General features: G+C 49.5%; 1 protein-coding gene across 2 annotated transcripts in view; it reads left to right on the top strand.

The window, feature by feature from the left end:
* The window catches only part of BSN (bassoon presynaptic cytomatrix protein), an 88,368-nt gene that overhangs the window by 31,267 nt on the left and 33,253 nt on the right, over positions 1-23,848 (top strand). For both annotated transcript variants that reach the window (XM_071439963.1, XM_071439964.1), the window contains exon 3: positions 13,736-14,542. In XM_071439963.1, the coding sequence (XP_071296064.1) occupies positions 13,736-14,542 (807 nt within the window). The remainder of the gene's footprint in view (positions 1-13,735; positions 14,543-23,848) is intronic.

Raw genomic sequence — 23,848 nt, forward strand, 5'->3', positions numbered from 1 at the left:
GCAGCAGGCAGGAGAGATGTGCCCACCAGTCTTACAGAGAGGAAGTTCTGGTACCCTTCTCCCTCCAGCCACCCTCTCCCCTTTCTGATGAGCACAGCCCAGTATTCCCATTAGACGGAAGCAGAAGCACAAATACTCGGGCTCATCTGTTCAGCAAAGCCCAGATTATTCTGAATCATCCAACGTCCTTATCAGAGCGCTCCAGCCGGCGCTTGCATCAGTCACAGCGCGGCTGCCGGAGTCGCAGGCACTGCTCTGCCCCTTTTAATTGCCACAAGCCAGCAGCTATTTGAAGCCCTGTCCCCAAAGAGCAAACGAGCTTGTCACTGCTCGTAGCTCAGCTCTGCAGGAATCGCAGGATCAGCAAGCGTTCCCCATTGAAAACCTGCTAAGGATGCAAACATATAGGGCTGCACTTGTAGTGCAGCAACCAGCTGGGTGGGATGGAGTGGGGCACTGCTGGGCTTGGACCTAGGAGTGGGAGCTCCCCTTGGGGTTTTAGTTTTGGGGTTTTTTCCCCTCTAATTGCAGAATACCCTAGAAGCTCTAAAGGGCATGTCCCTGTGACTCCTTGAATACGAGGTTCCTCCAAAAACAGCTTTATTGTGGCTCTGAGCTGCTCACTGGTTCTGTTCAGACCTTCCTGTTCTCTCAGGTATACCATGTTGCCCTTCCTCCCCACAAGACATCCCATGCCTGTCCTGATCTCCTGGAAGGCACTGCTTGCTGCCCTTTCCTGCTGAGAACCTCTGTTTTCAGTATGATGCCCACTAGATAAAATACCAGGTCTAGTGGAGAGGTTTGGCTAAAACCTAGTGGTCTGTGTTAAAATTACTCTGGGGACCTGAGAAAGAGTTGAATTACCTGTCTTTCTGGATTCCTCTGAAATAAGGAGCATACTTATTGGAGGCCTGTCCTTGGGTTCACCTGCCTCTGTTTTGCCTACATACTCTATGTATTGCAAAACCTTTCAAGCTTTGAGAAAAGCAAATACTCTCAGTATTTGATGGAGCACAGTATATTAGTGCAAGACCAACAGTTCTGGGATTCATCCCAAAAGGTGAAGCCCAGTTAAAGTGAGCCCTTTTACCCCGTGCATGGTGCTGTCATCTTCTCCTCAGCAACCTGCTCAAGGGACCTTTGGCAGACTGGGACATGAATCCTGACTTTTTCTTGGAGTACCAAGTCAGTATGGAGATGCTGGCCCAGGCCAGCTAATGCCCTGAAATTTATTTTTACACACACTACCTTATGTTGTGACCTGCCATATTAATTTTCCAACTGATATGATTGTGGCTTTCAAATTGGAGAGTGCTTTGAGAACTATCCCCAAACAGGCATGCTGCTGCTGCCATCTGTCTTTGAGCTGCTTCTGGGATCCCACTACTTGCTCTCAGCAGACAATTGTTACTGCTTTATTGAATTAGGAAGGATTAAAAAAAATCCAGCAACTTCCAAAATATAACTAATTTCAGGTGCTAAGTCCCTTTTGAAACCAGGGAGAAATGTTGGAATAATAATGCTTTATGCAGATCCTGGATGTAAGGTTTTTGCAATTCTGCCCAAAAAAGTCTCATGATCTGATGGTTTTGAATGACATGTCATTTGGAGAGCTCTGAAGAGCTCCACTGCACTGAGGGATCTCCAACCAAGAGCCAAAATTGGGCAATGTCACTCTTACAGTAAAAACTGAAAGCTTCTGTGCCCTTCCTAATGATTTTGGCCAGTTCAAGCTCTTACCCCAGGTCACCCTTCTTCTCCATCCAATGCCTTTTCCCATGTCTTCCAGCTGCAGGCACTTGTCCAGTGCCATCCATCCTGCATCCTGCTGGGAAGCAAAGATCTTGGCATGGCAGGAGCCTCTCCCTGCAGGAGTAGATCACTGTGCACCAAAGAGCAGCATCCCCATGGACCGCGTGCTGTGCCACATCCCAACGCCTGCTGCACCCCGTGCTTCAGACCTGCTCCTCCTTTTCTTTCTCTGCAGTGTGCCAGGAGTCAGCCCACGCCAACAGACAAGGCTGTGGGCAGATAAAAGCTTATGGGAAGGTGGTGTTTATTTGGATATCAAATGTTTTTCCCTCCTGGTGCGTGGATCCTGCTGCTTCCTGCTTGCTGGCCAATCCATGCCTTCTCTGCCCGGTTTGAGGCGGTTTGGGGTTGATTGCTTGCAGTCAGCCTGGCTCCCACTGTTCAGCTGGGTATTTTGATGCATGATACTTGAAAATCAGAGGCAAGATCTCTCCAGCTGAACCCTGGAAAGTGAGGGGAGCTGTGGTCACTGCTGCTATCTCACCTGCATAAAATGAACCCTGTGGGTCATCAGAGTCAGTCCCATGGTGATTACACCTGGCTTTACAGCCAGGGCATGACAACAAGTTTTAGTGTTTCTCTTCAGAAGGGGTTTCTGATTGGCATTGGAGCAAATCAAAGCAGGGTGAAATCAGCTTGAACCGTGCAGTTTGCTCCTCTGTAGTTTTCTTGCTGTCTGGATGGACATGGAGCACTGCAGCTGGCACTGCCTGTGTGCTGCTTGTTGGAGATCTTTCAAAGGAAAGCTAAGGAGCCCTAGAAGAGCATTTGCTTCTGCAATATTTTTGGTGTTTTACCTGAGTGATTTCTATTGTAGTGCTTTTCTCTTTTGTAGCAGTTTGTAGTCTTGCAGTTGAGTACTTGACCCTTTATTTGAGCTGAACCAAACTGGCTTTTGTTGTAAGCTTGCCCAGGGTTTTCAGTTGTGCTGAGGTGTCCTAAGCAGGTTACTCTATGGTAATCCTGTGGACCCCCATTCAGGAAGGCTGCAGAAAGCTCCTGAATGGGGTCACTTCAAATTTTGGCTTGGGTTGTGACAGAAAAGACAATCTTTCAAGTAACAGGATTCTTTTTCATTAAGAGTTTATTCACCTTTCTGGTGTGTTGGTTTAGATCTCCACGGCAATGCTGACCTCAGCTCAGCAAGCAAAATATCATAGACTAGAATCCCAGAATGGTTTGGGTTGGAAGGGGCCCTAAAGCTCATCTCATTCCAGTTCCTGCTGTGGGCAGGGATGCCTTCCACTAAACCAGGTAATTCCAAGCTCCATCCAACCTGGCTTTGAACATGTCCAAGGATGGGAAGTTCACAACTTGCCCAGTCATCCTGTTTCAGTGCCTCAGCACCCTCACAGTAATTAATTTCTTCCCAATATCCTCTCTATTCCTGCCCTCTTGTCAGTGTAAAGCTGTTCCCTGTTTTTCTGTCCTTGTAAAAGGTTCCTCTCTGGCTCTCTTGTAGCCTCTTCAGGTACTAGAAGGGGCTCTAGGGGCCCCTAGAGTCTTCTCTTTCTGGGCTGAACAACTCCAACTCTCCTCAAATCATGATTTGAATGACCAGTTTTAATCTTGCTTTGCAACTAGCTTTTATTTTTTTTGATGACAGGGTGATTGCTCTTGTAGACTGGCTGTCAGTGAAGTAGCCCCTTCTTCAAGGCTAAATAATAGCTATAAAAACCCAATTAAAAGTGATGTGGATTTACAGGTATCTATGCAAACTAATTGTTTGCAGAATCTTGTGTAAATTTTATTTAGTAGATGATGACTTCTGTGATTATGCCAGGTGTATTTGGATGTCCAGGTATATTTGGACTGGGAAAGGAGTTCCAACACAAAAAACCTAATGTAATTTATTTAAATTAGGTTGCTAGTGACTGGACAAGCTATTTCTGGGAAGGGGTGCCCAGGCTGGTGGAAATCTACCCAGTGCCTCTCCTCTGCTTCTCAGAGAGTCATAAAGAGGCTCAAGGTTTGTGGTAGGGCCCTGAGCCCCGTGGGAAAGCCCCTTGCATTTGTCTGGGGTCACTGGAGCCAGGAGCTTGTGCCTGCCCCTCTGCTGTGGGAAGGGAGCTGCCTGGGATGGCTTTGTCATGGGTTTAGGATTAACCCTCCTTCTGGACTCCTTCCAGGTTGCCTTCTCAGGTCTCTCCTATGCAAGCATGGTAAGTTCTGGCTGGATGGGACCTTTCCTCCCCCTGGCAGTGCTCCTTCTTCCCTCATCTCTTCCCTGGCACCCTGAGTGTTGTCCCTTGTGGCTGGCCCTGTGGGCCTCCATCCTCCAGCACTGCATCCTGCCCTGCCTCACTGCAGCTCTGCAGCTCATCACCATCATCTGATGCAATTCCTGGGGAAACCAGTACAACCCAGGAAGGGCTGTATGGGACACCCAGCTGTGTCCAGACCATCAACAGGAGGGGGGTGTGTGCTGTGCCTGTCTCCTCCAAGGTGCACACCCATACTTTGTCCCTATTTCATTTGTTAATAATTGCATCCTCTCAGCAACAATAACCCAGATGAAGGTCTGGGCTGTCCAAGGGGTTTTGTGGAAGATCAAACCTGCCCTGGGCAGCCTATTGCTCCTTTAATCAGCATTTAGTACCCAGAAAGGTGTCTTGGGATCGTGGCATCTGTTTGCATTTCTTTTGCTGCAGCCATAGATTTGTGTTTCACAGATTGTGTGGCTAGCTGGATTATAAATTATTCATGACAGGCAACTTATCGTGTTTATCTGGAATAATTGAGCAATTAAGTCTGTTTAGGTATGTAAAAAGATTGTGCAGTGGCTTGTCTATCTTCAGGCCCTAAATTCTGCAAGAGCATTTGTTACATATTTAATCCAGAATAACAACAACAAGAAAAAAAGAAAGGCAGAAGATACACTCTGCTTTGATGCACTGATCCACTATGATGTGTTCATTCACACAAGTTTTTCATTCCAGTGGCTTCAGTCGTAAATACACACTAGCCCAGGATAAATTAGACTTAACTTGGCTCCTTCAGTCTGGAGAAGGTGTGAGACCATAACATCAGGTCTGCAACCCTGTCTCTGAAAACACTTTGGGCTGTTTATGCCAGCACCAGAATTGTTTTTAGTGTTTAAAACCTTCCATCCTAGACACGTGGGTCAGAGGATCACGCTCCTCTCTGCCCTCATCACTGCTGTGCTATACTCAGATGTTGATGCTGCCAAGGTAGTGCAAAGTTTGGGGGTGAAAGGACCTTTAAATATTCAACAGTGTTTAGTTTAGTCCCTGAGCTACAGCCATTATCTCCCATTGCTGTAGTTGTCCAGGAGGGTTCCCAAAGGAGCTGGAAGCTCATGAGCAAGGCTACAACAGGGACCACTCAGAGCTGAATAAATGTGAGCCATGCAGTAAATGGATGATTTTATTCTGTGCTACTAATAGGAAACTGGGCTGCTTTTAAATTGGTCTGTTACAAGTCTATTTACTGGGAGAGCCTGTGCTCTTTATAGCATTATAGCTGTGAATTGCATCGCTGCTGCACATGACACCCCAAGGAGCCCCGTGGCCTCATGTATTCCTCTTCTTTGGGCAGGAGGTACCAGGGAATGGAAAGTTTTGAGCTCCTCTGCTCCCTCCCAGGCTGCTATTTTAGTTCTGCAGGAGACAATGAGTGAGCAGGACCGGAGGCTCCTGTTACTCAGGACGTCCGTCCTTCGGCTGGCGGCAGGGCACGGGAGCAGCAGCAGAAAAAGGCAAAGCAAGCCATTAGGCTTTCCTTGGCCGAGAGGGCTCCCGTGGACATCCCGCATTACGGAGCCAGAGGGACCCGGGGCTGCACTTAGAGCACCTCGGCGTGCAGAGCTCGGGAGGTTAAAGCCCGGGGTGAGCTCTCTGCCGTGCTCCCTGCCCGGCCCAGGGAGCAGCATCCTCCCAGCACGTACAGACGTCCAAATCTTTCATGCGCTCCTGCGGACGAGGAACAAAGGCTGTCTAAACAGGAGCTAGTGAGGCAGCAAATCGCACAAGAAACCTTCCCTAATGAACTGGAAGGACTTGTCCCTTTGCCTCGGGCGGCGGCACTGCCGGTTTGCTTAGCTAGGCAGCGCCTTGTTTGGCGGGGGACCCGCGCTCCGGGGGGAGCAGAGGAGCAGCGCTGGGTCTGGCAGTGGAGAGGTTTCCTCTGCCCATCTGCTCCTCTCTGCCAGCAAGGGCAAGCAGTGAAGGAGGGGATGCTCCCACTTCCTGAGGAGCTAGCCATGGGGGATGCTGCCGGGGAGCACCGTGCTGCCTGTGACGGCGGATCGAGGTTAGTTGCAAAGCTGTTGGGCATGCAGTTATTTCCTTTGATTGTGTGCTTCATCCCTGTGTCCGTGCTTGCGTGGTGCAGGGAAAGATGGACCAAGCAGCGAGGTGCAGGTGCTGGAGGTTGTCTTTGAAACTGCAGAGCCTTGTGGGGGTCAGCACCTCCTGATGCCCTTTGGAGACAGGAGATGCACTCAAGTAGCCTGGGGTTGGTTCAGGGAGTGCTAACCAGAGAAAGGAAACTGTTTGAGAAGTGACTCATAGGATGAAATGCCACTGTCTTATTTCGCAGCTCGATTCTCTGGACAAACGCAGTTTCCCATCTGTTATTTGCAGAGAAGGAGATGAGTTTGGGGGTTGGTTCCTCTCACTCGCCAGCAAGCGAGCAAGTTGATTATTTTCTGGCAAGCATTAGCAGGATGATTACTGACGGCTCCGGTGGCTTCCCCTTCTGGGCAGGAGTGCCAAGGACTAGATTTTATTTATATTGAGATGTTTGAAGATAAAGATGAGCATAAGGTGGCCTTTTTGACAAGTGACTCGGTGCCTCTGTGACCAGTTCCCCTGTCAATTAAGTGCTGAAACAGTCCTAATTGCACATTTTCTCTGGAGCCCTGGATTCTCCTCAAACTGTGCTTTAGATTTGGACCAGGAAGCTTCAGCCCACGCTGCCTGCACGTTTGCATCCGCCTCCTCTCCACCTGGATGCAGGCGTGAATTCTGGTGATGTCTTGACATGCAGCCTGGCCCTGGGCACACAACAGCTCCTGCACCCTGGGCTGCTCATGGTCCTCCCAAAGCACCTCAGGAGACTCCATCTCCTGGTGTTATCCGTGCCCCTCAGGTCAGACTCTGGCTGATACCCCACATCACAGCCTCCACGAGACGCTTTGCAGGCTCCTCTTTGCATTTGCATGTAGGCTGTGCACTGATCCAAACACCCAGGGCTGCTTTTCCTGCCCTCCACACGAGCTCCATGACAAACTGTCCCTGTGCTGCTGTAGGAGAACTCAGAAACAGGATCATGAAATGGTTTGGCTTGGAAGGGACCTTCAAGATACCTTGTTCCAACCCCCTGCCATGGGCAGGGACACCTTCTACTAGATGAGATTGCTCAGGGCCCCATCCAACCTTTGCCTCAAACACTTCCAGAGAGAATTTAATGTTGCTATAAAACAAACCTAACTTCAGAAAAAGGTATATATTTGTCATGCACTCCAGTCTGGGATGTGAAACCTGATTCACATGGTACCTTTAGTTTTTTTCATGCATCAGCAGCTGCTCCAGGATTTGCTGAGCTTTCCCTGCTCTCCTGCAGCCATTCCCACCTCCTGCCTTCCCAGCAGTATCCCAGCTCCCCACAACTTGCTGTTCCCTCTGTTCTCTAGCCAAGGGCTGCCTCTAGCACTGCCTCTTCCCTTGGATCAGGATATTGTTTAATTGCAGAGTATGTATGTGGCTTTGGCAGAGCTCAGTGTGACAAGTAAAACACGAGACATGCCCCCAGAGAGCTCCTCAGGAGTGGACCCGGCAGGCACCGATGGAAGGGACGTTTCGCTGACTGGCTGATTTTGTGAGACAACATTCTTCGTGTGCAGGCAGAGCTGCTGAGCTGAAGACACTTAAGGACACTCTAGGCAGGGCACTGGCAGCTCTTGGGAGAGGCCAGGCTATTGCAGTGTTCCTCCAGGATAAACCAGTAGCAGCCATGAATGAAACCTGTCTCCATCCAGTCAGTGATCCTGCTGTTGAGCCTCTCTATTAGTCTGATTAGCACAATACCTTCATTACCCAGTTCCAGCTGGGGTTATTTTTATACTCATACTGGTGCCTGCAAAAGGCAGAGGGAGCTGTGACCTTGGGGTGCATCTGCTGGAGGGTGGCTTCATCTAGGGAAGGGGCCCACTTGGGGCTCTTGGATTTGAAGAGCTGCTGCCGGAGGTGCCCTGTCGTGCTCTTCTCCCCAAACATAGTTAGGGGCTTTTTTTCAGGATTTCAGTTTTGTAGAATTATTAAATACACATGTTTTCAGAGAAAACCCACATTCCTTTTCTGTTCTGAATTCCCATGAACTTGGTTTCTGTTTTTTCAGCTCGTTGTACATCTCATCTCATGCCAAAGGATGATTGTGGGTTGTATCTTCTGCTGAACAAAGCTTCTTTTCTCTGTCCTGTCCAAAATGGTCACCTTTGGGTGGGATTGATCATGCTGGACTCAAGATGACTTGGGACCTGTTCTTGCCAGTCTAATGATTGTTTAAAGCAGGTCAGATGGTCTGAGCCCAGTGCCTCCTCTGACATGGGGATATGTAGCTAGCAAGGTCAGTAGCTTTGGCTGCAGTGAGGTCTAAATGGGTAGAGCTGGTGAGGAACCATTCCATCTCAAATCTCCAAAGTCATAAATATGGTAATCTAAATATGGTCTCTCCATTTTGTTTTTTTTATTCTTCTGTAGTAGGATAACATCCTGGGTGACCTCCAAATGGTCCAAAATAACCAACCCTCAGCAAAGACAGAATTACTCTTAATTATAATCCAAAATTTTGGCGTGAAAATATCTTGGATGTTCAGTTATGATGTTTTTCTGCTTACAGTGCTCATTTTAAAGCTTCTGCCCACTGCAAAGGCTGAACTCTATACTCGAGATAGTTTTAGAGCTGGATAGTCTTACCACAGGGGAACAAAACAACCTGCACATAACCAGCACTCCCTCACATCTCCTGGTAACAAATACTGGGGATGGGCTATTTTCACATAGTCTCCTAAAATAGGTGGTGTTAGAATAACTGCAGAAGCCTTACAGACTCAAGCTATGTCTGTATCATTTCAGATCCTTTTTAAACGTGTGCTTTTCTTGATGTTTTTCTAGATGATTTGGAAACCACAGTGCACAGGGATGGATCTTGGTCCCCCTTATGTACCTGCTCAGCAGAGGGTCACAATCTAGCCCACCATGCCTGTAATTTTATACGTGTATGTGTATATAAATATTCAATTTATAATTCTTATCAATGTTTAAATCTGCACTGGGCAGAGCCAGCACATGCTGTGGATATTCCTGCTGCAATTTTTTAAAAGAAAACGCTGATTGGAAAGTTTTCATTCCTAACAGGATTTGCAAATGGTTGGTGCTCACAGGACAGCACTGAGGGGGGAGGCACATCTGGCAGCTGTGACCCAGCAAGCACTGCCACTTGCTGACCTACCCATGCATTGGGGAATAATAAAATTTGGAAGGGGGTTTTGAGGAATATTCTGGGGTGTTGGAGGGCTCTGTTGTGGAAAAGGTAAGGCTGGTGGTTGTAGGTGTGTTGGGAACTGCATGGAGGCTAGGAGGTCAGGTGTCAGATACAAACATTCCAAATGTCCATACAGATGGGATGGTTCAAGCTATCAAAGCTTGTGAGACCAGAACAGGCATAAAATACCCTATAGATGAAAGGCCTGCAAGCTTTACCTCCCTGAGTCTTCTGCTGAGCCCAACAGCATGTGTATAATTTGCTTTAATGGTTAGAAACATCTGCTGTTAAAAGTGATGCTTAATATATTTGGCTTCAACTTCCAGTCATTAGTTCTTTTTATGCCTTTTTCTGCCTAATTAACAACCTTTTAGTACCTGATATTGTTTCCACTGAATGTGCTGCTATATCGTAATCAAGTCACTTCTTAATCTTCTCTTTGATAAACGAAAAAGATCAACCTCTTCAATTCTCTCATTTCAGACATTTTCTGCATCCCTGGAATCACTCTCACAGATCCGGCCCGTATCTCCCGCAGTGTTTTACTAATCTCCTTAAAATGTCGGTGTGGAAGCGTGGAGGGCTCTGGAAGGAGTCCCTTGGTGCTGGAAGAGGAGGCTCAGCCACCTCCTCACTCTTGCTTCCAGCTCCAGGCTTCCTGTATGGATTGAGCACAGGTTTGCCAGGCAGCAGAGACTCATCTTCATCGATATTTAATATAAGGGCAGCTGGAACAAGATGATCTTTAAAGTCCCTTCCAACCAAAACCATTCTGATTCTGTTGTTTTACCAAACCCGCTGTGTGTGAGTGGTGCTGCCCGTAGTGAAATGATGATACCTTGGCAGTGGTGAATCCTTGTTGCCCCCAGCTCAGCCAGGTAACCAGTCTGAAATCCATTTAGCATATTCACTATTCATATTCTATAGTGCTTTTTATTTTTGTCAACATGTCATACAATACTAGGTCAAAACACCTTTTGGACATCAAGGATATTGCTTCTGTGCATTACTAATATCAGATGTGCAGAGAATAAAATCAGGTTTGCTTTGCTGTGACCTATTTTTCCTAAACCCATGTTGATGGGCATATTTGTGTGTCCTTCAGTTCTCTGCACTTTCTGCCTTGGACAGATGTCTGTCTCCCTGTCCCCTGCAGGCCATACCTTTGCCTTCTTCAAGCACAAGACTCTTCCAGCCTACTAAAATTTCCTCTTAAAAATGAACATCAGCACACAGCAGTTTTCTTAGTTCTCTTAGAGCTCTTGGATGTAAAATTATTCAGTTCTGCCAAATTTAAATATCTTCTGGTGCTGGTAGATGTTGTTGGATGTTCTTCTCGATTGCTAATAGGATGGAAACGCTTCATCCTCATAATGAGTGTAATCCTTCTTGTTCCCAAATGTTCCAGGACAGTGATTACAGCATGTCCATCATATCTGTCTCATTAGCATCTCTTCCATCTCCACCCAGTGATGGACTCCCATCCTTTCCAGGAAGAGTCTGGGTGTAAATCTTTACTAATCCAACCCCTGAAACTTTTGATTTGGTGAAGAACTGGGCAAACAGGAGACAGAAATAGATGGAATGGGATTATTTCATTATTTGCATCACCATCCTCTAAATGCTTCAGATTCATCATGCAGGGGGAAGATGCCTAGAAAACAGTAGAGAGAAATGGGGGGAAAGAGTATGAAAAGAATGATTTTTTTGTACTATTTCTTTATCACCCAGGCTTTTCCCTTCTCCTTTCTCCTCCTTGGGGGAAGGATCTTTGGCAAGATAACTCAGCCCTTCCTCTGCTATCTTCCCTGCAGCATCCTTTAAGTTGTCTTTGATCTGTGTAACCCACACTGGTGTGTCATCAGTTGCATCAGTGGAGGCCGGCCAGGCAATTTGTGATAATCCCAACTCAATTTACATTTCAAATGCTTGCTCTGGGAGCTCATGCCCCTCTGTATTTCCTGCAGCTTTCTCCTGCTCCCCAAGACAGATGTTCCACAGCAGTTCCTCACCAAGTCACCAAGGGCAATTGGATGCTCCTATCCCATCTAAAACACCCCCTGGCTTTTTCCTATCTGGGTGGTAGGTTCACTGTGAAAAGTGAGAAGATTACAATGATCCCATTGTTCTGCAGCCCTGAGCTGAGGGAGGTCCTGGTGGGCTTGTCCATGAGCCATACACAGCTCCTGTGCCCCAGGACCCAGGCACAGTGCCTCCCACTGCCTGGCTTTTCCTGGAGGAGCCTCGGCCAAGGGCAGAGTGGGGGCTCTGTGTGGCACAGGGAGGGAGTGGAACTCCTCTTCCCCCAGTTTCCACCTCACTAAGGGTCTTGAAGTGCGGGTAAGGAGATTATGTGGAGAGGGAAGATTTGAATTTCTTGCATCCTAGGGACAAGAACCTGAATAGAAAGGATTGGTTCTCCCTTAATTTGAGCTGATGGGGATGGTGGGCAAAGCTGATGGGATTTTGGTAGACACTCTCTTGAAATAGAACTGTGGGAAAAAATTCCAGGGGGTGTGAAAGCAAAAATAACGCAAGAAATTCTGGATGTCAGAAGAGAGACAGCAAGACCCTAAGAAATTATAAAAACTGAAGTACTATTTTCAGGAACTAAATATAATGTGGCTCCTTTGGAACAGCTTGGAGAAACGACAATGTAGCACAAAATTGCTGGGGAAAATTGAGGCTGTTTTCCCTCAGCTCCAAGTGAAGGACTCAAGTGGAGGCTGGTGTAGAGAGTGGCGTGGGAGCTCAGCAAGTACAGGGAAGTCTGGGAAAAGCACAGAGCTGATGTGCAGCCAGGCTTGTAAGGTGATGGGGAGAGCTTTGCTGGAGGCAATGCCAAGCCTTGGCACCCAGCATGTGCTGGGCAGAGAGGGGAAGGAATGCGGTGGGCAGGTGGAGGTTTCATCCACCCCCGTGAATTTGAACCCATCTTGCCTAGCTGATCTGAATTTCCTCAGTTTTAAAAGTTATTATTTAAAGGCTGGCCTTTATGAGAACCCTTCTGGGGTGGGGACTTGTAACAAGGGATTTAGAGCTTATCTGCCTCACCTCTCAAGGACTTGTCATTGTGTCCCATCATGAGACTTACAATAACACCCAACTGCATCTCTGCAGGCAGCTCCTGTGAGCAGAAAAAGGTTGAAATGTGCCTGTTTGTGTGATTGGAGTGTAGGGGGAAAAACCCTGTGGCCAGGTTATGAATCACCCATGCCTCCAACTGTAGGACCAAAAGGCCAAGCAGACCTGGAGCTGCGGGACCAGGCAAGGTGATTAATGTCTCTGCAGCAGGGATTAGGCTGAGCCTTAGAGGTGATCTGTAACACTGGAATGAAGAGATGGCTTCCAGAATGAAAGGCAGGAAAATCCACACCTCGTGCAGTGGGTGCAGGCCTGTGGGATGTGCAGCCTGCAGGGAGTGCAAGGGCCAGGAGCTGTTGGGGGCTGCCCCTGCCAGGCTCTGCATCTGCTTGTCCTGGGTGCTGCTCTGGTTTTTGGGAATGTTCTGGTCCTTTTTGCCACCTTAGTTGCTTGTCTTGGAGAAGTCTTTTGCAAGCAGACCTGGCCATCCTGCTGACTGTGCTGTATATTAATACTTGTGGAGCTGCTGAGCATTCTGGTGATTCCTCATAGGGAAAGGCTCTACAGCCTCTTTAATTAACTTAATTTAGATATTAGTGTGTCACAGGGAACATCTCTCGTGGGGAAAGTCTTTCGTTTATCACCACTTAGCCAGGGAACTGTTCTATTTTTCATTTACATGCAAAAGTTCATCATGGTGAGAGTGAAAATTAACCCTTTGCTCCCCAGCCTGCGCTTCCCTTCCTGGAAGTGCAGATGCATTGTGCAAGGAGCAGCACTCTTTGCACTCCCTTAGAGCATTCCAGAGCCAAATTTTGAGATGGAGTATCATAACCATTGAACTGATTCCAGAAAATCCATCTCTGCTAGCCCCAGGGAAGCACTGAGCATGGCACAGTGGTGTTTCCTCATTTGGCCTTGACTTTTCTCTTTGGTATCTCTGGTCACCAAGCAGGAGGGAGAAAATGGGCTTTGGGGAGTTGGTGGAGCTATGAGCCCTCGGAAAGGCCCCTCTTCCCCCAGGAGAGGCAGAGCCTCATGGCAAGCAGTCACTTCACAGCAGAAGCCTTGGAAGCAGACCAAGGCTAATTAAAACTGGCGTTCATGCTGGCATGCTGTGCCGTGGGTACCTGTGACAGATGGGGGCTGCTTGCCCTGACTGCAAGGTACTGCTAGTGAAGAACATGGTACCAAAATGTCTTTCAGGGGCCGATGACTGACTCCTGTGGCTCTGTGGGGTCTGTCTGGGGAGAGGTAAGGGTGTGCTGGGGCTACCTGCAGGCAGCTGTACCTACCCATCACTCACTGCCCCTGTCCTCTCCTTGTCTCACAGGTGAAGGAATGGCTGTGCTTGAACTGCCAGATGCAGCGGGCGCTGGGGATGGACATGACCACCGCTCCTCGCTCCAAGAGCCAGCAGCAGCTGCACTCCCCTTCGCCGTCCCCCTCCCAGTCCCCAGCCAAGCACCCACAACCCCCGGCTGCAGATAAGACCCCGCCAGCCCCCCGCCCCCTGCCACAGGAGCAACCCAAACCTCAGCCCACAACGCCGCAGAGGGAACCGCACGGCCAAGGGCAGCCGAAACCTCAGGAGGCCGCCAGGTCCTCCCCACAGCATCAGGCCAGGGCCTCCCCGCAGCATCAGCAAGCCAAGCCTTCCCCCTCTGAGCAGAGAAAGACGCCAGGAGATGCGGGGGCAAAGCCTGCAGCCCCGGCCCCCGGGGCTGGAGCACCAGAGCAGCCCCAGGAGGGGCTCACAGGGAAGCTCTTTGGCTTCGGGGCATCCCTCCTGACCCAGGCCAGCACGCTCATGTCTGTCCAGCCAGAGGCCCCTGCTCCGAGCCAGCCGTCTCCTGGCAAAGTGCCTCCAAAAATTGTCTTCAGCGATGCCAGCAAAGAGGCTGGGCCCAAAGCCCCCGGGGCACAGGGCCGGGCTGGTGCCGCGGCGGCGGCGAAGCCGGGCAAGGCCGAGCAGGGTGTCAAGCCAAAGGAAGTGCCGAAAGCAAGGGTCTCGTGCCCCCTCTGCAAGGCTGAGATCAACGTGGGCTCCACTGAGCCCCCCAACTACAACACCTGCACCACCTGCCGGCAGCAGGTCTGCAACATGTGCGGCTTCAACCCCACGCCTCACCTCGTGGAGGTAAGGGCTGGTGGGGCGGGCGTCTTCTGATCCAAGGGGGTGTCCTCTCTCCTTGCTTAAAATGGAGAGAAGATGGGGTGCTTGCTTTCAAAGGTCTATAAAAAAGCCTTTAAGGAACTGCTGAAACTAATTTCCTCCTGGGGCAAGCTGCAGGGCTGGAGTCCATGGTCCTTCACCTCTTGGCAAAGACATGGGTTTCATGTGTCTACACTGATTTCATGCAAGGAACAGAACAAGGCATGGCTATTGTTAAGGGCACCCCCAGCAGTGCCCCCTGTCCCCAAAGGTGTCCAAGGGTGAGGTTATGCAAGTGCCAGTCACCACTTAGTGTCCTCCTCCTGTTGCTGTGGAAGGAGGCCTTGGGCAGACTGGAGAGGAGGCCAATGAGGGATGTTCTGCAGCTCCTGCATTCTCGAATGGTGAGGCTGCAAGGAAGATAATACAGGGGAAGAAAGTGTCAGGGCCTCAGCAAGCAGAGCCTGGGTGCAGGACAATAGAATGGGCTGTGCATGAGGTGGATGTGGGGATGCCCAGTGTTGTACAGAATGTGAATTGGACGGTGAATTCTGTAGCCTGCTGAGATGGAGTGCAAGGAGAGGAGAACAGAGGCTGAGATGGTCTGAAATTCACCCAATCTTACCTCTTACAGTTGAGAGTGTCTCTGAATTGTGATGCCCACACAGATCATCTTCCCAAGCACCAGAGAAGCACCTTAGCCAATCCTAGCCACTGGTGCCTAGAGAGGAGAGTGGTGCAACTGGTTCAGCTGGAGCATCCTCCTAGCCCTTCCACCTTGGCAGCTAGGGAGGGACATCTTCCAGGCCCTTCACCCCCTCCTGGACAAGTGATTTGAGACCCTGACCAGAGGAGGCCCAGGGCTTGCTCCTGGAATTGCTGCATCTTGCAGACAGTTAAGACACAGAATTGATAACATCAGCACATGGAGAAGTTAATGGGAACTTGAAATGACCAGAAGTAGGATTGCTAATCTTGGATGTGTTCCATGGCAGATAATTACATTTTATGTCCCTAGCTCCTCCCTGCAGTTTCAATTACACCCAGTAATTTTCTGTTCTTCCTGAAGCTGCTGCTGCCGCTGCTCCACTCATGGTCACGTTGGCAGTAGAGGAGATGCCTTCCCAGAGTGTCTGTGGAGGTGCAAACCCCCCAAATGGCCATCTCGGTGTACACAATGCTGTTTTCAATGCCAGTGCTCTGCTCCTGCTGTTGCTCCCCCACTGCCTCCACCCTGCCCCGGGGGCTTGAGTGAGGAAAGCTGTCCAAGTGTTTGTTCTTTGGGTAGGGCTGAAGCCGTGTTGGCATGCCCCTGGGCAGCAGTGTGTTCCCAGGCTTCAGAAAGCTCATGGATTGGTGAAAAGGCTTTAATACTCACTGGCACCCGGCTGCTAATTAATTAATTAGAGAATTAATTTGGGGTTGGGTTGTAGCCAGTAACGGGGTGATCTCTGCATGTAGCAGGGAAAGGTGAGCTCTCCTCAGCCCTTGTCTCCGGGGTCACTAGCTGACACCTGGGATTAAATTTCAGATTTTGAAGGCTGGACTCTGCCCAGGTTCCCAGAGCTCTTGAGCAAATGCCTTTGGACACCCTTGGGCAAACCCACCCTGGCATGTATGCTCCTCTTGGTGTTTCTTGCTGCAGCTCATCCCTGCAACATCTGTGAGCCTTCACATAAAGTGAAGACCCACAGCAAGGTCTTACCCAGACATTGTGCTGTCATGGGTTTTGTTTCCCTTTACACTGAACCTTTGTCCAGCTCTGCATGGTTGGGTTGGTTTATGGGATTTATTTTTATAAGAGTTGAGGAAGAAGTGCAACACTTGTGCTGTAGATGTTTTTAACAAAAAGTTTCTGAGGAAAGGAAAGCATTGCAAGGTCTGTTAATGTGGTTGGGCTTTAGGTTTGCTTGATCTTCTGGGAAAATTGCTCTGTGGTCTGATCTCTTTTTGCCTGCAGCTCACATGGGCTTGTCCCAAGCCCTGAGGTTCATGCAAATACCAGAACTCACTCTTTGAAGTAGTGAGGCTTGATCCATTAATTGCTTGATGAATTAGGACCTTGGCTATAAGCTGCCCTTGGAAGTTGTGTGAAAACTAATGAGGGATTTGATCCCAAGTCTGGTAAGTGCAGAGGAGCATGAACTGTGGGTGAGATTGGCAGCACGCTCTGTACACACCCCTGGAGCTTGGGCAAGGCTTCACCCTGGGCCTAAAAAGCATCAGCCACAGAGAGGGAGAGGGCATGGCCCACAGTGGCCTGGTTTTTGGAAGAAGGATGGAGTTTTGTAAGAAAATAGTGCTAAAACCATGTGTTTCCTGCAAATAAAGTTGTATTGTCACTTCCAGAAAGGGGGAAGGCTGTTGCCCCTATTTGCAACCCCCTAAAACTCCTGATTTCCCTGGGAAAATGTGTTATTATACCCATGGTATTTTCATTCCCATCCCACTCCTGATCTAAAGATGGAGTCGGAGGCTCTGTGTCCCTGCCGTCCCCTCCCACCCTCTGCAGCTGCCTGGGGAGGTATCCAAGGAGCTGCCTCCTCCCCAGCACTCTGTTCAGCCAAGTGCACTCAAACCTACCAAGGGAGAAGGAAATATGAAAAGTGCTGGTTTTCTGTGAACTCACTGGCTGAGCTGCAGGTGCTGAGCCACCCAAAGAAAAGGGTAACTTGTGCTTCTCTTATTGTCTTTGCTCTACTGTAAACAGATGCTTATGCAGATGAAGGATGCTCCAAGAGTATCCCACTCATGAGAAGCTGGGTTGTACCTCTGAGCCCAGAGTTTCCAGAAGATCTGCCAGCAAGGCTGGCTTTCCTCTGGCTTCAGGTCTTGGTGGGCATGATCAGAAGGTGTTGGTGAGAATTGGAAGCCTAGGGTATGTGAAGAGTTTAGGGATAAGGGTGGCATTTTGGCAGTACATCCCAGGAGAAGTGTGTGGTGGCCCATTCCTCTGTGGGTGACCAGCAGAGGAATCCCAAAAGCGTGCCTGACTTCCACTTCCTCTGCATGCTTGCCATAATACATATTACCCAGCTTTAAATAAATTGTTTATGTGAAATACCAGCAGTACAGGTGCCTGGAGCTTCCTCCCACCTCCTCACACCTCCTCCAGGAGCAGCATCCAGGGAGCAGTACTAGGAGTTGTTCTCAAGCCACAGGTGACACTTTGGGACTCTCCCAAATTCCCTACAGCCTCAGCCTGGTGCCATGCAGGAAGGGAAGAGATTTCTATTGCAGAAAAGACCCAAATGCTGGGTCATTTCACTGGGGACATAGGAAATCTCTCCTGTTTATGGCACAGTCTGCTGAGGGAACAAGTGATCTGGCAAGAGCTGGCTTGCAGCATGATTGGCCTTGTGCTTGCATGATGTTCTCCCAGTAACCCCAGTTGACCCCAATTGACTCCAGGGGTTTTGTATTAAGGAACAAATGAACTATGCATGTTGTGTTACTAAATAAACATGGCAGGATGCCCCTTTGCCTAATTAACCAGCCTGAAACAGGAGCAGTGACAAGTTTCATTGCAGAACACTGCTGATTCCCAGGTGCCAGGCTGTGACCTCCAATGGGCACCTGACCCTCAGGAGGGTCCTCTTACTGATTTGTGGTACTCACCATACCCCATCCAGATGCTAAAACTGCCTTTTTTTTCCTCAATTTCCCCATGCATTGTAAAAATAACCCCTTTTTTTTATAACACTTAGGTTGTCATAGGTGGTGCTGCTGCATTGCCCTGTGTGATCTCACCAGTTGATGCATTGGGCTCCTTATTACATGCATTATATGCATATATAATATAGTAGATGCCTATCATATGTTGGTGAGACACAGGAACAGGTTTCCCAGGGAAGCTGTGGACTTCCCATCCCTGGAAGTGCTCAAGGCCAGGTTGGATGGAGCTTTGAGTAACCTGGTCCAGTGGATGGTGTCCCTGCTCATGGTAGGGGGGTGAAATGAGATCAGCTTTAAGGTCCCTTCAGATCTGGGATTCTGTGATTATCCTGGATGTGGTATCACAGGATGCAGGAGCAGCAATTGCTTGAGCCCTTCATGGGACTTGTTCCCCTTCTGCTGCTCCCCTTCTACCTGCAGCCAGGTGCAAACCAGCCCGTTCAGATGGATTTCTTGCAAGGAGCTGTGATCACTGTATCAAATACTGTCTGGAAAGCCCCAGACCTCTCTTTTCATCACGATCCAAGAGCTCCTGCTGTGTAAAACTGGTCCCTGAGCAGAACAGCTCCCCAGGGTGGGCTGCTGCACTGCTCAGGTTCGAGATGCTGATGCTGAGCATGGGCCTGACCTGCCCTACTTGCAGAAGCAGCCGCGGCAGCTCCTGCGCTCGGCTGCGGGGAGGAATGCCTGGAAAACGGACTCCAGGGGGATGGAAAAAGCTCCGTGAGATCAGCCTTTGTGCAGAACAGGGTGTCGCTGCCGGCAGCCGGGGGATGGGTTAGAGAAGGAGAGCCGAGGAAAGGTTTTGTGCCAAAATTATCTTGGTGTCGGCACATACGTTTCAGAGAAGAGCTAAAAGGAGAGCAGGGAGGAGCGTCCGGCTCCTGCCTCACCTGCCCTCGCTGCCGGGAGGAGCCTGTGTTCAACTCCCGATTGTGCCCTGCCTCCCTGCCCCCTTCCCAAGGGTCCCTGCTCTCGCTGGGAATGTAATTAGCTCCTAAGCAAAGAGGATTAGCGGGGTTAAGAGAGCCTCCAGCTCAGCACTGTCCTGGGGTGGAAATTCCAGCCCCGGTCTGGCGTCTGGGGCCATTCCCCCCTCCTTGCAAGGCAGAAAGGCAGGATCTATGTGCCTGAAGAAGAACCTGCCCTCTGGAGCACAGGTGTCTGTGCTGGGGATCCAGCAGCTCTCCAGCTCAATGAGCCCTGTGTCCTTCATGGGATGATCAGAAATGCTTCCCAAAGACCTGCCTGCCTTTGTAGGGTGACAAGCTGGGACAGGGGCTTAAAGTTTTCAGGCATCATTTTCCCATAGGAATCCAGGTCCTGTTATTGTCCTGTTGTTCCTGCCAGGCTCAAGGGGCAGCAGGGACATGTTCTGCAGCTCCTGATGGAGCAAGGAGCAGCTGTTGTCAGTCATCCTTTTGAGGCTGTTTTCCCTGAGTCGAGTGTCCTGCAATGACAGCTTGGCAGTGTCCCTGGAGCTCAGATGGGCGCTAGGATGGCCCAGTCCCCTTTCCAGGGACAAGAGGAAGAGCAAAGTGCCATTCTTGAAAGGTGGGCAGCGGGTTGGACTCTAGAGTTTCTGCAGGAGAAAGAGGTAACCAGAGAAGCAGGGCACAGGGTGCAGCAATTGCTGGGTTACTCCTAGATTTTTGTGCAGAAATCATGATTTTAAACAATACCCCAGCCCCGAGGGTATGAATATTTGGGTCAGTCACATAAACTTAAGTCAAACTGAGAGCTCTGCATAGCAGCTCTGCACGAGAGAGGAAGACGGTTTCGCTGGCCTGAGCCCTCAAATCCTGTTAAAGGCTGGTAATTAACAGCTCGCTGTGACTCAGGAGTTTTCTGTGCTGCTGAACCTGCTGTAATTAAGCTGGTTCCTGCTGCTGGGCTGGGCAGCACTGGGCTCCCCAACAGCTCCTCCTGCAGACACGGGGCTGGAGTGGGGCTGGGGTCATTGGAACCTTGCAGGCAAGTCTGAATTAAGAGTGGGGTCCTACCTGATGGGTGATGAGGAGCATCTGTGGGTGGTCCCCTCATGCAGTCCATGTTTCTGTGCTGGACCTCACTGCTGGATTTTCTGCAGGACCCCATTAGAAGTTAGCCCTGTGTCTGCTGCTGGCTCTTGTCTTCTGCTGGTTGTGTTTTTGGAACTTTTGTGTTTTTGGAACTTCTGCTCCACACACTGGGGTTTGCCTTGCTGTGCCTGCTCTCAGCTTCTGGCCACTTTAAAGTTATATTAAGAACTGCTGCTCCTTTCTTTAATCAGTAAAAAAGCCCAGAGCTTCAGGTTCCTTTCTTGTTTTAGCTGCAATTATATTATTAAGGGACAAATGTCAGCTGTATGTGGACCCTGCTGATTAATACTTCTGAGGCAACTGCTGCCCACACTGCAGATTGTTTTCAATGGTTCATAAAACTGAACAATATTTTGAGAGGAGTGGCAGTGGCTGAATGAAGTAGGGGATTTCTGCCTTTTAAATGAAGATATATTTGAAGTGAACCACGTTTCCCCAATGCCAGGCTGGTTTTCCAGAGCACATTTGCTGTGCCCTAGGACTTGGAGCTGCTGCCTGTTGTATTGCTGTGCTCCTGGGCTAGCAAGCTGCTAGGGCCAGCATGCCAAGGTGTCTCCAGAGCTGTCTTGCTGGGACGTGAGTGGATATGTCAGGATCAAAGCCTGAGTGCTCACTGTGGCTCAGGCAGCCAAAAGATTTGGGCTTACAACAGGCAGCCCTTTGGCTTTGGGGAGGTCAGGATTGCTTCTGGGCCAGCCCGTGGTGCTGGAGCTGAGGTGGCAGCAGGGCAGATGTGACACCCAAGTCTCCACTGCAGATGTCCTTCTCAATAGTCTGTAAGAGCTCTTGGAGCCACTCACCCCGCTGTGGGTTCTGCTTTAATTGGTGGTGAAATTTCATCCTTGGGATATTGATTATGGTTTCCTAGAAAGTGACAAGGAAAAATTTGGGGAAATGCTTTTTGCCCATATAACATGAATAGATCTTCATGGAAGCTCTTCTCCCCAGCTAAACTTTGACAGCTTTTCCCAGCAAATGCTTATTTTGGTAGGTATTGCAGATCTGCTTCTCAGGGGTGATGGTGTTCTGTCCATGAAACGTCCACAGACTCATCCTTCAGAGAGTCACTCAAGCCATCCTCGAGCAGACAGACAGACAGGGACAGTGACCTTGCAGCAGGGACATGGACACAGACATACAGGGCTGTCACTGCCAGGGCATTGGATTGGATATTCTCACCAGCTGGGTGCCATGAATATTAAAATTCACCAACATGGGAAGGGCCTGAGTAACTTTCCATCGCCTGACTGAGGTTTCACAGTTTGGAACAGCTCTGGGAAAGGCTGAGAGAAGATCAATAACTGCCCTAATGCACCCTGTTAGGGACTTTCTTGACCTTGAGAAGCTTTGAAGAGAGTTACTGTTGTGCACATGAAAGGCTGAAGGCAGTAAAAATAGGCAAAGTGGAAGCACAGAGAGGAAGCAGGACAAGCTAAAGTTGCCATAGCGTTTTATAGATATTAGAAAGGGTTTCATAAATATATGTACTGGAGAGCAAAAAAACCCAGTTCATTCACAAAATTCAGGTCACCTGGTTCTAGCACAGGGTTTTCTGCCTTTGCTGTTCAAGTCAGAGCCAGCAGCCATTCTGGTGGGCAGCCCTGGAGCTCTGTGCCTCAAGGAGCCTTGTGCCTCTCTGCTGCTTTGGGCAGTATCACTGATGTCCCCTGCAGCACCAACCCAGAGATGTCCTCTTAGCTCCTCAGTGGACACCTCACTCACAGCTGGCATGGGGGGAAACTAAATCAGAGTCTAAAGCTGTGATGGGCAGACAGACAAACAGCTCTTTTAGTGGGAGATGGTGAGAGGATTTGGCTGTTCAGCTCCTATTTCCACCCCTGTGAGCAGCCACAGCTTATCCTGATGGGCTCACAGACCGTTATACAACCTGGATCTTTCTTCTTTCTATTTTTTTAATAACATGCCATGTTAGTGCTTTATTTGGGAACATGTTGGGACACTTAATCGAGCGTTTAATTGGCTTTGTAACAGTGGATTTCTGAGTGGGCTGAGGAGGAGACAGCTTTAGGGCTGGGTTGCAGTGGAGATGCTCAATTTTCCAGCTGAGATGGGAGCATCTCAGACTGAGTTTGCTGGTGTTGATCCACTTACCAAAGCACCATCGTTTTTCCTGTTGAGCCCAGTGGCATTTTGCAGTGGTATCCTACAGACTTTAGGATCTGTAAAGGTCCCTGGAACAAAATGAGAGTGAGGAGAGGGGCTGCCAGTGGTGAAGCATGTGGCCATGCTGGGGAAGAATCCAGTGAGAATGCTGATGATGGGATGTGATTGTTGGGCATGGGTTTTGCTAGCTCAGGCCAGGCTCTTACGTTGATTCCTTTCTTGCCACATCCAAACTGTGCTGGTAAAGTCCATGGGCAGGACAAGCCCACATGGGCAGCTGGGGCACTGGAAGGACATGGGTGCTGTGCTGCTGATAAAAGTCCAAGCCTTTATCAGAGTGTATGCTATTGAAGGCTGTGTCCTTCTGTAAGGATCAGCAGGACCTGAAAGACAGTTTGTGGTATCTACAGCTCAGGCAATGCAGGGGCTCACCCTGGTTTAACAGTGTTCCACATACCATGTAGTTCAGGATTCAGCCCTTGCTGTGTGCTGGGATACCCTGTTTCCCTGAGTACAGGTGTGCTGGGGTGAGCCAGGGGAGGTAAGGACTAAGATGCCATCTCCCAGGGAGTGCACTGGCTGTTTGAGAAAACACTGCTGGGCAAGGGAAGAAATTACATTTACTCTATGGAAAGAAATGGCATTATTGGTGTGGTTAAAAATTACTGCTCAGGAGGTGGCCAGCTGGGTGTTCCTGTTCTTCATTAAATCATAGGATCACCAAATGGTTTGGGTGGGAAGGGATCTTAAAGCCCATCTGGTTCCAGTCCCCCTATCATGGGTAGGGGTGATCAGGTTGCTGGTGGGGGACACAAGCTTGTCCCATCAGGTGGCACTGACAGGAGATATAGGGTGGAGCTGGGCCCTCATCATCATCCCTCTCCTCAAGTTTCCCTGCTTTGCAGCATAAACTCTGCTCTCCTGTGAAACAAAGCCTTCCTCTGTGGTGGAGAGGGAGGCTCTGTATAATTAATGCTGCCGGGGGAGTTGGGATTCTGCAGTGCTGCAGTGCCCAGGACTCAGCTGGGCTCCAGTGCAGCATTCCCTGCATGCAGCCATCCTCTGCTGGGCAGCACTGAGGAGCAAGCACTGTGAGCAAAGGCTCTTCAGCCTCTAATTTAAGCACAAAACCTCACAGCATGTGAAAAGGCAGAAAGCTGAATGGAGCATGGAGGTGCACTAAGGAGCCGCTCCTTCCTCCTCCCCCTGGCCTGGTTACTGGGCTTATGAGCTGGGGAAGGTGGATGGCACCAGCCTGAAGCAAAAATAAACACCAAAGTGAAATAGAAAATGAAAGCAAGCTCATTCTTTGAAGCATACTGAGACTCTGAGCCTGGGAAGGTCTCTGAATGGATATTTTGAGCAACGTTTCATTCTTACATTACCCAGTAATGTGTAGTGGTTCTCAGTC

Source organism: Agelaius tricolor, unplaced genomic scaffold (assembly GCF_023055355.1).
Source record: "Agelaius tricolor isolate 1412-34295 unplaced genomic scaffold, bAgeTri1.0.p SCAF_14, whole genome shotgun sequence".
Lineage (NCBI taxonomy): Eukaryota > Metazoa > Chordata > Aves > Passeriformes > Icteridae > Agelaius > Agelaius tricolor.